The sequence below is a fragment of the Hippoglossus hippoglossus genome, chromosome 11 (assembly GCF_009819705.1).
Source record: "Hippoglossus hippoglossus isolate fHipHip1 chromosome 11, fHipHip1.pri, whole genome shotgun sequence".
In the NCBI taxonomy this organism is placed as follows: domain Eukaryota; kingdom Metazoa; phylum Chordata; class Actinopteri; order Pleuronectiformes; family Pleuronectidae; genus Hippoglossus; species Hippoglossus hippoglossus.
Genome location: NC_047161.1, coordinates 19432128 through 19447604, shown reverse-complemented (window position 1 = coordinate 19447604; position 15477 = coordinate 19432128). Strand labels below are relative to the sequence as shown.

At 42.9% G+C, this 15477-nt stretch overlaps 1 protein-coding gene across 1 annotated transcript; it reads right to left on the bottom strand.

The window, feature by feature from the left end:
- Position 1: 1 nt before the first annotated feature.
- On the bottom strand, positions 2-10124 carry nr1d2b (nuclear receptor subfamily 1, group D, member 2b). Its single transcript, XM_034600702.1, has 8 exons — positions 9721-10124; positions 7247-7474; positions 6234-6322; positions 5539-5683; positions 4085-4800; positions 3504-3689; positions 2012-2222; positions 2-1706 (listed from the first exon to the last, which is right to left on the bottom strand). The coding sequence occupies exons 1-8, from the start codon at positions 9737-9739 to the stop codon at positions 1510-1512; spliced, it is 1791 nt and encodes a 596-aa protein (XP_034456593.1). The 5' UTR covers positions 9740-10124; the 3' UTR covers positions 2-1509.
- Between the last annotated feature and the right edge of the window lie 5353 nt (positions 10125-15477).

Sequence of the window (15477 nt, the reverse complement as noted above, 5' to 3'; positions counted from 1 at the left end):
AAATGAATACATTTTCCATTGTTAATTTGAACAAGCATGTGATAAACAGATTGTACTCAATTCAGACACAAACCACTCCACAGCAAGAACTGCATTTAGAAAATTTATTCATATAGATATAATCATCTATACAGTTATGTATGTATGATAGTATGTGTATATATTTATATAGAAATCTATGCATACTGCAATCCTTTCACAGAGGAGAACAGAGCCACAGTTTAGCAATGTTAACACAAAGACAGAAGCTCTGGATATCCAAGACCAGACATTCTGAATTTAACATTGGAACGAAAAGATGGCATCACAAAAACTATCTTAACACCAGCAACTCAGATGTCACCTCGACTCAGCTTATTTCTTTAAGCTACAATCACTTCAGTGATATTACAGTCATTTTTTTTGTTTTTATGTAGAACAGTCCTACCTATTAAGTTTAACTATGCTCAACTAAAGTCTGTACAGTTTTGTTAAATGAAAAAGAAATTAAGTTCATTCAAGCAAGTGGAAGTTGCTGGTGACAGCGAGTGTCAGCAACATTAGGTGCCTGACCAGGAAACTCAACATGACCCAGCAATAGGAGGACAGCAGACACTGGAATCTCAGAAATATGTTTTTTTGTTTTGTTTTTGGAAAAAAATATAGAAGAGAAGAGAAAATGTATCATCAAGACGCTTAAAGTTCAAACTTTGATTTCAATGGTTCAGTGTTTCCACTGATCTGAGTAGAAATCCTGTCGCCAAGCAACAGAGTGACACGATACATTTGATTTGTCACAATGCCCAAATAATCTAGAAAAATATCCTGCAACTGACAGAAACACAGCATAGTACACACACAACTGCATGAGAGAAAGCTTCAGATGAGACATCGCCTTCTTCTGTTTATCTCGATCAAATGAAACATTCTCTGATTTCTCCGAGGACCAAAGTGTGAAGCTGAGACGGTTACGCAGCTTCACGTCCACATTCCTCTAATTGTCGTCTGTTCGTTATTTATTTTTTTAGCTTAACATTTTCCACTGATCACACTAGCACAGCACCTATTCAAATTCATGTATTTCACTGAATACACGTACACAAGCTTCTCGACTCCTCACTATACAGCTCAAATCAAAAAGCAGTCACATATTGCACTATGAATGCAAAAAATACCAGTCTACACTATACAGAAAAGTGCTTCTAACGTTTGTACGGTCGCAAACGCACATTATGCTACACACAAACACAGGAAACATGTACATCAATCAGTGTGTCTGTATGTATGCATTACCATCACACAGGCAGTTACGCCCTACAGTACAGTACAATAACATTTCATGGTCCTCCTCCCCCTTTAAATGTCATGTTCCGGCTATAGTTCAGTCTATAGGCAGAGGGAGGTGCAGGTGTGGATTTCTGGGAAGTTTGGCGAAGCGGGTGGTCTCCAGCCGGTGGTCTCCAAGTTTGCTGACAAGCCGCCCGTGGGGGGGACAGGGGGAGGAGTGGGGATCAAGTATTCAAGGAAACTTCAGGAATGGACCTTGAAGGCCAGCAGCTGCTCAGAGTGCATGTTGTTGAGCGAGCGCAGGTCGGGCAGTTTGAGCAGCAGCTTGGTGAAGATGGCCGACTCGTTGGGGTGGTTCTTGGTGATGAGGCTCCGCAGTGCGCGGATCAGCGTCTCCTGCAGCATCTCCACAGAGTTCACGTTCTCGATGCCGGAGCGATCTGGAGGGATGAGCGACACAAAGGTCAGCGTAAGGCTGGTGAATGGCATTCAAGTCCAGAGGACGAGAAACTAGGGGTCACACTGATGTATCGGTTAAATGACGACATAAAAACTCTTTTATACAAATATGTAGCCAAGTGCTTCAAATGACAAAAAAGATAACACAAAATATAAAGAAATACAATTATACAAATACAAATGAAGGGGATGGGTGGTATGTATTGGTGTTTTTTCTGCTAAAAAGAACCATTCTGTGGTACTGTCAAGGGAAAGGATGAGTAACTAGAAACGTCACAAAACCTACCTGCAGAGACGAGAACCACGGCAGTGAAGAGGCTCATCTCCTCCTCACTGAGGCCCAGGTTGGTGAGCTTCTCACTGAAGTCAAACATGGAGTTGAGGAGGTCGCTGGAGCCCATGGCCCTCAGAGTGTCCACGCTGTACTTCTTCCCACCCAGAAAGGTTATGGTTCGGTCCTTCACGTCAAAGAGAGAAGCGAAACGGACCACGAGCACCTGCAGAACACGTACCAGACTTTTATTTCATCTCATTTTTTGTGAATGCCCTTTGTAACATTGTTAAAGGGGACATAGCATGCAAATTCCACTTTGTTAGTGCTTCTACAGGTTAATGTGGGTATCTGGCATGTCTACCAACCCAAAAACTCTGGGAAAAAAACACTTGCGCATTTTGTTATAGTTCCTCTAAGTCAGAAACGTCATGCTTGAGTGACTCGAATGAGCTTCCTGTGTATTGTGTCGTAACAAGGTACTGGAAGTCTCCCTACATGGTCTTGGCCCACCCCCCGTCCCCCCACACTCGTTACGCCGGGTTTACACCGGAGGCAGCGAGGCTGCGAGGCTGCGAGGCAGCGCAGCGCCGTTCCCAAGCACGCAGCCGGGCTGTTCACACGGGACGAGCATTTCTCCGCTGGTCAGCCCGCGATTCACTCACATGTGGCATTTGTCTGGATCGTTGGGACTGGGAGGCTGCAGCAGTTGCTCGGGAGCGACCGCTCGCTCTCCCATGCGTGAGCTGGAATTTGTGTCAGCGCCACACAGCCAGCAGTGTGGAAGACTTCCGCAGTGTTCAGCGCTACTGTAACACTGGCACAAACACACAGAGCCCCCCCACTCGTTACGCTGGGTTTACACCGGACGCGGAAGCGCAGCGCCATTCCCAAGCACGCAGCCGCCTGGCTGTTCACACGGGACGAGCATTTCTCCGCTGGTCAGCCCCATAGACTGTATATATAAGGTCAGCCCGCGATTCTGCTTTCTCCGCTTGTTGTTGTACCCGTTGAATGTCGGGGTTCGGGGGTAAATGATGGTCTTCATAGCCCCCCCCCCTCTCTTTCTCTCTCTCTGCTTGTGTGCTTGTAGTGGATGGGCAGAGGGGGACATTTAATTATGTGATTGGGAAAATTAAAACTCCAGGACAACAGAAGGGGAATACAAAGTATGGGATGCATATTTGATAATTTATATCATATAAAATATGTAATTTATATCGTTTAAAATCATGGGGGGAGAGGAGGGAGGGGGGAGCTGGCTCATTAGCATTTAAAGGAACAGGCACTCAAAACAGGTCACTCTGTGGAGGGCTGTTTTATACAGGGTAAAAAGGGTGCTGTTTTATATGATCCTTGTGGTATTTTGACCAAAGTATGTTACAGACCCCAAGGAACCATATCAACTTGTGGTAAAATGGGCATGCTATGTCCCCTTTAAGAGAAGTGCTATATAAATAAAGTTTATTATTATTATTATCATCATTACTATTAAAACATGGCGTACCTCAAAAGTGCCAGCCTTCAGCAGGCTGACCTGGTCATGCTGGGACAGATCTCTGAAGCCTGGGATCTTCTTGGCAAACTCCACCACCTCCCTGACGGCGGGGGTGAAGCTGTGGGCGAACTCCTCCCACACCTCGTGGCCAGATTTCTGTGGGTCCACGTGAGGAGAAGTGTTCATCGGACAAAACTGAGAAACGGACAGAGGAATACATGGAAAACATGTTCTTTAGCTGAAGCAAACATAAAACTATCTATATTGCTAGAATATCAGGGTAAAAATTTCGTTTTCATCATCTATTTAGCCCAAGAAGGCACCTTATTTTTTAGAAAATAAAGCTCCCAAAATCCCTCTGTTTAATGTTAAATTTCAATCAATCAATCCATCAAATTTTATTTGTATAGCCCATATTCACAAATCACAATTTGTCTCACAGGGCTTAACAGGGTGTGACATCCTCTGCCCTTAACCCTCATCGAGTTTTTTGTATTAATTCCTCTTCAATTAGCTTTGTGTTAAAAATGTGCTACACTTAAGCCCCCCCCCCACACACACACACACACTCTCTCTTCGCTGTTTCTCACCAGATGCATCCGTCGGCCTTCTCTCCACTGGTGCCCACTGTGGGCCCCGTTGGCAGGGTCCTCTGCAGCTGGAGATCTGAAGGCTCCGTGTGTGTAGGCTGGACAGTGGCTGGCGGTGCTTCTGGACAGTCTGAAGGGGCAGTGGTTGTTGTCCTCTGGACCCTGGTGGCCCATGCTGGAGGAGGGGTCCTGTGCTGCCATGCTGGCCATATTGTGGTGGTGGTTCCAGGCATCCTGCTGCTCCTCTTTCCAGCAGTTAGCTGCGTTTTGATCAGAGCCGCTATCCAGGGGGCCAGTGGTGGCCTGGGCCTCAGCCATTAGGTTACTCTGCTCCTGGTTGTACATGAAGGTCTCCTGGTGGGCCCTCGTCACCGAGCCGATCACCTCCTCCTCCCCGCTGTCAGGCGCACCTAGTGAGGCTGAGCTGGGGCTGATGTCCATCGCCATGGTGGGCTTGGGGTCTGAGCTGGAGTCTGAAGGGTTGGAGCAAAGCAAGGAGGATGGAGAGTGGGAGGGGGCGGGGCCGGGGCCGGGGCCGGCGTACTCTGAGGTAGGTTCTGTGGCACTGGCTGGCAGCGGCTTGGCGATAGGTAGCGTCTGGCTGCTGTGCAGCTGGTTTTGCAGCTGACTGTTGTTCATCATGTTGTTCATGGCACTTTGCATCTCCAGCAGCATGCGCTGTTTCTCCCGCTTCGGGATTCGGCCAAAACGCACGGCTAAACAGTGAGGAGAGGAAATGATCAGAGATGTTTTCACTTGCAGAATTTGACAGTGCTGTAGACAGTAATGACTTCACTTACACTGAGCTGAGTTAGTTTACTTCAAGAGATGCATTTATAACATAACAACCATTAGATGCACTTAAGTAAAGGGACACTTATCACAATGAGGGGGAACTTCCTCATTCTGGAAATATGTTGTTGACCAAAGTCCTCAGTGTCAATGTAACAATATCACACAATAAAAGTTGAATTCTAGTAAATGTAGGAGTAAACTGAAGGATTTTGGATCCGATTATCTTTTTCTGACTGAATGAGTCTTTATTTAATGTCCCAATACAGAGATAGTGTTCTATAAATACACCATTATTAAAACTTTTAAAATCCATTATAAAACCATAGAATTATTAAATCATCCAATAAACTCAGCCAATTGGCTAATTGTTATTGCATCAAGACAATTTTCAAAATAATTTAAAAACATGTTTAATAATATTGATTTAAAAATGTATTTATTAATAAGGATATTTATTTTATAATTTAATAACAATAACAACTTTGGTCCCCATATCCCCTCATTTTACAGAGTTACAACATAACCATAACAATTAACCAGTATAAATGATCTCTGTTCATTTTTCAAAGCGATGGAGCAGATGATTGCAGCTCTGGAGAGACTGAGTGAATGAGTGCAGCTCTAATGAGGCTGGGGCAGTGATCGCAGCAGATACTCACAGTCTCTGGACATCCCCACCATCAGGCATTTCTTAAAGCGGCACTGCTGGCAGCGGTTCCTGTTGATCCTCATGATGGGGCAGCTCTCGTTCTTAAGGCACTTCTTGTATTGGATGTTCTGCTGGATGCTCCTCCTGAAGAAGCCCTGTGCGTTCAAAGACAAAACAGCACAGTGTCATGACCGAGGGTCACACTGAATGAATTCAAGCATATGCGATGGTCTGTTATGTTCGGAGGGGTGTAAATGTCATCATCAGTGGAGCGAAGTTTAATTTAAAAAAATTGTCTCAAGCATGCACCTGTGTGTGTGTGTGTGTGTGTCTTTCCTACAAGGCGTTCTGTGGTGAGTTTGACACTGTGCACTGCTCCACCACTTAACTAGGCCACGCAGCAACATGAAGTATGGGGGGGGCGGCTGATGGGGAAAGTGTACTAGTTTCAGAGTCTCTGGTTGCAGCTGTGCAGATGGCTGTGCCTGCAGTAACCCAATTCAACTCCATTCCAAAGTCACATTGCTGTGTTGCAGTAAAAAAGACTGATTCAGTGTGTCCAGCATGCTTGCCATGTGTGTGTGTGTGTGTGTGTGTGTGTGTGTGTGTGTGTGTGTGTGTGTGTGTGTGAGAGAGAGAGAGAGTGTGTGCGCGCGCGTGTGCGTGCTTTGTGTGTGTGGTGCTGATTCGCAGATCTGTCTTTACCTTGCAGCCCTCACAGGCATGGACGCCGTAGTGGAAACCAGACGCCACATCACCGCAGACCTTACACAGCAGCACCAGGCCATTGATTTCTGATTGATACAAAAACACATTCTTACAGATCATCCGTTGATTTGAGCAACATGTGAAAGTTACATTCTACAGTTCACAAAAACAATTAAACTGTATTTTATCGGCAGTTTTGTTGTGTGAATTCATCATATTTATATCACAGCTGACATTTAAGACAAATGTGAAAACATCAGTTTCACAAATGCTGTGAAGACACAAATGCAACAAACCAGAGTGAAATATATGATTTACCTTATGAAATTGTGATTGTTTTGGGATGTGCTATTATTGTAAGTTAAAAATATAACTGCATTTAGGCTAAAATGAATAAGTAGAATAACCATTGTATTATTGAGACAAAAATTATTGTCAGAGTGAAAGAGAAAAGGCACCTTTGTGTTGAAATAACAAATTTTGAGCTCCTTAAATGAAAATGTATTAAATTCAACAACAATAAATACAAAACACAATAATTCCAAGTAATTATGAAAAATTCAATGGGTGTGTGGCTGCATTATAGAATTTGAGGGCGTATGAGATCATCACATTGAACTTTGAACAGAGCACAGTGAGTCACGACACTAAACTGGTTTGAGATCTGTTTGTGGTTTCACCGTCAATTGTCATTGTGAACTGAAATTAGCTGAAACCAGCTGCGTGGTTACGACATCAATGTTGGTAGTTAAAACAATTACCGACTGTGTAATTCATAATGAATTTTCCGTTTTTAAATAACACTATTTTTACAATTTTTAAGCTGTAAAATATTTTCCACCTCAAGCATTACTTTCTACTAAAAATAATCTTCCTAAAAAAAACACCTTCACATAAAAAAAAAACCCAGTTTGATCAGTAATGAAAAAAGGCCTTTTCAATACACTTCTGACTATATTATGTACACACACACACACACACACACACACATACAAAAATAGTTGTCTTACTTGTGATCCCACATTTTACAGAGGAGGAGCGTCCGGTCTTTTGAGTCCCTGCATTGTTTTGGCCACCGGCAGGGAGTGTGGGGTCAGCCGGCTGACCCGGCTGGCGGCAGACTGGTGAGGAGCCAGGTGGCGGGGAGGACGACTGGTAGCTGACGTTAGAGGAGTCGCTGAGGCAGGACTCCGGGCTGGAGGCAGAGCTGGACGAGCTGATGTAGGCTATTACGCCTCCTGGTGGTAAATTGCAGAGAAGAGAAAAAAATGGGCCATGACAACAGGGACTGCAGCAGAGGTTCAGCTCTGTGCAGAGCTCTGAGCTGGAAAACATAAGTGATGTGTCTAATTTTTTCCTTTAAAAGATTAGGTTTGTCATAGTCTAATGTGTTCTTAACAAGCATTGTGTGTGTGTGTGTGTGTGTGTATTGAAGCTGTATAACACAGAGGAATTAGATGTGTGTGTTTCAGACACACACACACACACACACACACACACATCTAATTCCTCTGTGTTATACAGCTTCAATACTGTCAATACTCACTAGTGCAGAAAATGTGGTGCACTAAATTCACCATTTCCCCTGTTACAGTAACATCTAAAAACAACCATGACGAAATGTTTCTGGAAACTGCTGAGCCCTTTTAACCATTGTGTGAACACCAGCCTTAACCATTATTGTCAAATACTCAATAGTTCACCAATTGTGGATTCATCCACACCTTAAATAGTTGTAATAATCTACTAAAAACTACAATAAATAAACAAGAAAAATCCTTGACGTCTTCAATAGAAACCATTGCATTTGATTCAAAAAGTCCTAAGAGATGACACCAGCTTTATCACTTTAATTCATCTTCAACATGTATTTTAGGTTAAAGAAGCTACAATATTGAATTTTTTCCCAGTTTAATCTTAATTTTTGTTTGTGTTTTTTAGCATCAAATTTCAAACCCTGTGCTCAGAACGGTGGTTCTCACTGTTTGTAATACTACCTAATTCCCTTTAAAAGGAAATGTAACTTTACCACCGGCTCACAATGGATCTTTGTTTTTTACAGTGCAACCAATAGGCTTAACATTAAGAGAGCAGATCATAATATGCCGACAGCTTTCCCAGCCAGTAGGAGGAGGGCGACAGGCTGCTGCTGCTGAGGCCCCCCCCTCCATGCTCAACACAGCCTGACCTGATGTCTTCCCCTGCCATTCTCAGTGATTAGGTAACGGCCATTACATAATGTCAGCCTCACCAGGGTATGTGTAGTAGGTAGTCTGGCACTGACACGGCCTCCATCACAGATGGATCAAGTGGGGAAAAAAATCGAAATGGGTCGATTTTAATTCATCCGACAGCATGTGTACTAATGTAACAGATGCATGTCACATCTAGGCAGCCCACGCTCACGTTTCATTTGGATGATTTTATAACAAATATTTAACACCAATCAGAATGGGCTGAGGACATTTACTAAAAGGTTAATATAAAATGTTATATAATGTGACATTATGGGGATAAATAGTTCAGATCTTACCCAGTTAAAAGATCAGTTCAGTCAAATCATTGCTTCTATCATTTCACTGAAGGATAAACATTAAAACCACATTTTACATTTCTGGAACTACTTTCAGCTAAAAAGGGATATGTGGCACATTAAACAGACCTGCAGACTAACCCATCCTTATTCTACTTTCTGTATATACTTATATATGACTTTTTCTATTTCGATTTGCTGTAAAGCTTATGTGTCTTATTTCATCAAGACTAGAAAATCACTTTATAAATACAAACTACTTACTTATTTAATTGTAATTATAGTATATAGTTTATTGCAGCTATTATTGTTGTTGTTGTCCGTGCTTATATTTATCCATATTTTTACACTTTTACATATCTTGATTGGATCGTACAATTTAAATGTACCCAAGTATAATAACAGAGATAGGATCTGAATGCAGTAGAACTTTTTTTTTATTATATATATATATATATATATTTATTTTTTTCATAAAACACGCCCCCACGTGGAGTGTGCTTGTTCTTTCCGGTGGAGAACTGGGTCACCGCGATCTGCTGCAGGAAGCTTCACGTGTATCCGCGGCCCGACCCCACGCGCGTCTCCCTGCGAGAAATTATGCAACGTCCGCGTCACGGCGCCGCTCGGCCAATCGGCGGCGACGCACGGGGAGCGTAAACACAGACGCACATGGCTAGGCGGACGGGTCCATGTGAGGAGAGGCGACTGCAGCGCTGCCACTGACAACTGACGAGGTGATAGCAACAGCCCACTGACGCTGTGAGCCATCTTTAACACGCGAGACACGAGTGGGACATCTTAAAACCGTCAGAACACGTAAAACACAAGGTCGTTTCCATGCTAGCAGCGCTAACACGGGACTCGTTTCACTGAGCTAATACCAGGAAGTGACACCAGCTCCACTGGTTGCCATTTAACCCAGCTTTATTTACAAATACTCTGACTCACCAGCTTTGGTGGACTCCATGTCCTGTGAGAGCTTTCGGGGGGTTTCCTCCTCCTCTGCTACCTCGGCGCACAAGCCGTGTTTCTGTCGAGTGTTCAGCAACCGGGGAGTCGCTGAATGAGCCCGGGGGGAGAGGCTGTTACACGCTACAACATTTAAAGATGAACGCGGCTGAACGAGCCGATGAAGACGGCCACAGCTTCGGTCGGCTGTCCCGAAAAAACGACGAGTTTTTTACAGGAAAACTGGGAAAAAAATCTTGCGTATCAAAGCGACGGTTTCGTTGAGGAGCGAAGAGTTCTTCCTCGGATGTTTGTCTCGTCTTCCTCGGGTTACGTGCAGAATGCGCTGTTCTCCGTTCAGAGTGTGTTGATGGCGCCGCTCCGCTGAATATGGAGGACGGCTCTGTCTGCGGCAACGTCAGTGTGTAAACCATGTGACCCACTTCGTCGGCTCCTCCCTCCCCACAGCCCTGCGCTGGTGTCAATGTAACCCACTGACATACTTCCACCAGTGAAAGTGCACCAGGACCTCCCAGCGTCTGAAACGCAACCTTACCTGTCACAGATTGGTGTGGATCCAAATGTGATTGTGTTTATATTTGTATGATTATAGGACAAAGATAACTGGACGGGCATTTCTAAACACAGGCACATGTTTACTCTCATACCTCGACACTGTGTTTCTATAGTCGAGGGTTGAGGACAGCGGGTGTCACACCTTGCACAGATTGTAAAGCCCTAGAAGGAGAATTGGGATTTATGAATTTGGGCTGTACAAATAGATTTTGATTGATTTAATTGACCGTTCTTTATGGCCAATCCAAGTCATCCTCTCAGTGTCAGCTCCACTAAAGCTATAATATCTAACTTTCCTGGATCAAAATATCTAAAGCCCACTTGATTGTTTATGGTGAGTTATGCACTAACATTATCCCAAATACCTCCAGCAAACATAGAGAAGCTTTATCCATTTTAAGCCAGAATTTTATTATACATCTTTTAGATTGTGGTTCTACTATATTGTAACTGGCTGAGGGATTTTAGTCATTGGGTGTAAACGTTAGCCACAGGTGAGCTCATCCTGTGTCCTGTGTCCACCTAATCACATTGGGTCAACACTGCTTTTGTCACCTTTTATTAATTGTACGGGATTTAATGGTAAGTGAACTGTATTTATATTGCATAAACAACACTTACAGTAGAGTTACATTTATTTATTCACAGGTTGGTGTGAATCCAAATTTAATTGTGTACATTTGTGTGTACAAATATTGTTATTTCGTTCATGTGCTGTTTATGTCTTTTGCATTCCTGTCTGTTTTAGGAGAGGGATCCCTCACTTTTTCCCATTGTTAAAAGTTATATATATTTTTTTTGTGAAGTCTATCCTCACCTTAGTCAAGGGTTAAAGGTATAGTCCACAAAACACTTTTGTGGACTCCGACAGTTCGAGCTCTGACCTTAACTCAGATCGTCTGAGACCCTGTTCAGACCTGGTAATAACATCCGTCCTGAGAGATCCAATCACAAGTGGACAGTACTAAGTTTGTCTGTTCACACCCGCCATTAAAATGTGTCCTGAATGTGTTTCCTGTTGAGAGCGAATCTCACTTCCCTGCTTTAATTGCAAATAATCACGACTGTCATTTGTGTTTGCGAAGACATGATGCACATAGATGCACTGTATGAATGTTTGTGTGAATGCGTGGATGTAAAACTGTAAAGCACTTTGAGTGTTCATCAGGACCAGAAAAGTGCTACATATATACAAACCATTTACCATTCTTTACCAGTCTGACTTTAGACTTTGGGTGTGTCAGATAAAAAGGTTTGTGTGTCGGTGAGAAAGAGGGAGAAAGCGGGTGAACAGGGTCAGGAGCAGAATGAATAAATGCGTGCAGCTATGAAGAAAGATTTTACCAATATAAGATGAGTAACAGTCATTATGTCAATGAATCAATGTATGGTTACTGAGAAGAATAAAAATATGTGGAAACTGTAGCAGATCAGAGGGCGTCGGCTGAGTAGGTGCTCCTTCGTATATGGCCCTGGATGCATTTGCGTTTACAAAGTGAAAAGAATGTGGCCACATCCAGACCACTTCCCAATGTGGTCTGAGCGATTGGACCTCAGGGCACATTGGGGTGTGTTCAGACCTGTGCTTGGCGCTGAGCCCTTGTTAGCACATCACTCTGGACATATGTTTATCCCAGGTCTGAACGAGGTCTGAGAATCTAAGAATGTGGCTGAACTGAAGCTGCTCCACAGGAAGAGTGATCAGGAATTCCTCCTGAATGTTGTGCAGGTCGGACCTGCAGCTACTGGAGGACCTCGTTTTTCAGAATCAGTATTTTAGGAAAGCTGCACCCAAACAAGTAGATAGTAAATACAATGGAAACTGCTTTTAGTGATGACGTTCGCCCCCGGGCCAAATTCATTACTATAATATATGTACTAACAAGTAAATGCTTTATAATGTAGTATAGTTTCACTTGGAGTTCAGACCACATTGTGTTCTTTTTAGCCTTGGCAGAAAGTCTGATTTGCACATGAAACAAAGTAAACAGTTTTCTTTTCTCTTTTTAAAGTATAACCAGTTTGTCAAAACACGACTTGTTGTTTGTTCCCAGAGGAACACATGAAGCGTAGAACTGTTTTTTTTCTCTGATCTAAATTTGAAGCACAGCACATTAAATTGCACTATAGAGAAGATTAATAACACGAAGCTGTCTCTGCTTTAATCACTTACAAACACAACGAAAGCACCACATGAAGGTACAAGTCTTTATACTGAGTATTATTCGAAATCAGCCATTTGCCTGCATTTAACCCAAGTTTTCCTTTATGTACATCAGGCAGTAGCTACTCTATTATATAAATTGAATTAAAAAATATTACAGAAGTAAAGTTATTCTGTGTATTTTCCAGTATTGTAATGTTAATCACTGCAGCTGCCAAATATATCTAAGAAGTCTAGAAGAATCTTTAGTGAAGACCCGAACCTGATTAAGCTGAAGGCCCTACATGTCTGCAACCGTATTGAAACAAAGAACAAGGCCTCTTTTATTATATCTTTGTTATGCAGGAGATTCACCATGTGATTTTCTTATTCTAGTACCTTTGAAAACAGGCCTAATATTAAATATAGTGTTGTTTTAAGTCATTTTTATTACAAAGACGTTTGCACAGTCATTTTTTGTAAAACATCAATGGCATATAAAGCATAGTCAAAAAAATCACTCAAAAACCATTGCAGTGGTACAATTAGATCTGGGCGTCTGAGAACAACGATAACATGGTCTAACACACGGAGCAGTGGATTTAGGACGTCTCCAAATCCACTGTTCCAGCCACATGGTTCATGGATTGTACCTCGGTCATGTTTGTGTGGACAATCAGATGCATCGTGAATTGTTCACATACTTGATATTACTACGCATGCAACATAGATATTCCACTAGAGGCCACACCATAGAACTCACAGCATATATTATATATTTGATATTTGACTTTACTGCTTTGAAAACATCTCGTATTGAAAGAAAACCCGATGTTTAAACTTTGTTAAATCTTGTCCCTACTGGACAGCAGTTGCTTTCTTTAACTTCATGGTTAAAATATAATACTATAATTATATATATTATTAGATGCAGGTAGTACACAGCAGTACTAAACAGTGGATATTGATGTACAGCAACGAGTGGATCTGGTTCTAAGTTAATGTCATGAGGATTTTATGATATTCCCTCCCACACCAAATTCTTACTGGGTTAACATGACACAAAAATGCTTCCCTCCTCTCCATAAACTGCACCAGGCATTTCCCAAAGAACTCAATCCCAGCTAATGTTTCCTGGCCACAATGAAACCTTTTAGGAGTAAGCCATCCCTCACGTTAACATCCCGTTCTCCACTTTCCTTCTTTGGGATTTTTGCAGAGCAGATCAGGAGCGGCTGCTGCCCCTCAGACTAATGTGTGGTCACACAATAGAGAGGGAGAAGCGTGAGAGTTGACCGTTGTTTTCACTCCACCCTTCCGTGTTCTCAGTTGACCCTTTCTCTCGGTGGCTCCGGGAAATGCTTTTTTTTAGATAAGCACTGGAATATTTTGTCACCATGACCCAGTCAATGTATTCATTCATTTATTCAACAGCAGTTAAAGTAACAAAGATATTTATAATGACACTAAACATGTGACTGTACAGATATATCTAATTGAGATCAATGGACATATAAGTTTAGAACGTTTTCTCAACTATTGCTACATGTCAGGTCACAACCAGGCCATTAAGTCCAAGGAACTCGACGTAGACCTGGGATAAAAATGGTTGTGATTCACAGATCAGAAAAAAGGTTTGAAACCATTTCTAAAGATTGGAGTGTTCCCAGGAGCACAGTGACCTCAATAATTGTGAAATGAAAGAAGTTTGGAACCACCAGGACCCTTTCTAGAGTTGGTGCATAAAATGCGGAACTAAGGAAGATGGGCCTTGGTCAGGGAGATGACTGAGAACCGAATGACCAGGCAAACTGAGCTCCTCCCACGACGTCTGCTGAACACCAGGTATTGCTCATCATGTCTTTTTTTTTTATCCGACACTGATGATGGTAAAAAGCAAAGCAAAACATAAAAAATAATTACACATATATTCTTAATATTTGTTTGTTTTTCGACTAGATAGTTGTTGGGACATGGTTTTTGGTGAAACCACACTTCGCCCTACATGTGCCATCAAAAGCCTGAAGCCGCATTTCCCTCCAGGACTCAGTCTCCCAGGGGCCATCAAAAGCCTGAAGCCGCATGTCCCTCCAGGACTCAGTCTCCCAGGGGCCATCAACGTCACAGAGGTGTGAAAACCCCCCCAGGGACACAGGTTTCAACTCCCATTGGTCACTCTGGACCCCATGACCTGTGAGGTCACCGGGCCAATATAAGGCCTGTTCCCCCTATTTTCTCTCTCTTTCTACAATCCGTCCACGGAGAGAAGGCTGTCGAGCTCTCTTTCTACACTCCCTTCACGGAGAGAAGGCTGTCGAGCCTCTTTTCCTGCATCGCCGAGGGAAGAAGCCTGGCTTCCCCAGCTCACATCTTCTCTTTCCATCCAACTCTTCGAGAGGAGCACAAAGGTGCAGCTTCCAGCTCATCTCACCAAGGAATCCTCCTCGCACTCCAAGCTCTACCAACCCTTCAAGCAGCGACTCGATGTCCTGCTGGAAAACTTCAGCCAGCAACTGAGCTGCAGAGCTCAACAGAATCACTAAGGCGGGAGCCACACAAACCAGCAAGACGACTTCACAGAACTGCGAACTGCACAGCAACTCTTTTTCCCCTTTCCACGGACGGGTAACACAACTGGGCTTAATAATTATACTAGGCTAAGCAAGACTGTTTATTCGATTCTGTGTGATGTTTATAAGTTTGATTTGTGGTGTTGTGATATTGTGGTTATAAGTTGTTGAGAGATTTAATGTTAGTTATGCTCTTCAGTCCTTCCTTGCATGCATCTAGCAACCTTCTCTAATTTGGCACACACACAGACACATGCATAACTCTTCACCTAATTATCTCCACAGGTCGTAAACATTCCAATAGGGGGGGGAAGGGTGTTATCATTTTGGCCAGCCGCCATTTTGAAAGCATGCTGACTCACACAGACACTCACATACCTATCTTTGTTTAGTAATTACACCGTTAGTAATTTGTGTTTTTATACTTTATTATATTCATAATAAATGTTTTTCTTTCACAAATGTTTT

Coding starts and splice junctions, on each gene's coding strand:
- nr1d2b (XM_034600702.1), bottom strand. Junction 6,323..7,246: donor TGTAAAATGTGGGATCACAA/GTAAGACAACTA, acceptor TGTATCAATCAG/AAATCAATGGCCTGGTGCTG. Junction 3,690..4,084: donor AAGGCCGACGGATGCATCTG/GTGAGAAACAGC, acceptor TCCGTTTCTCAG/TTTTGTCCGATGAACACTTC.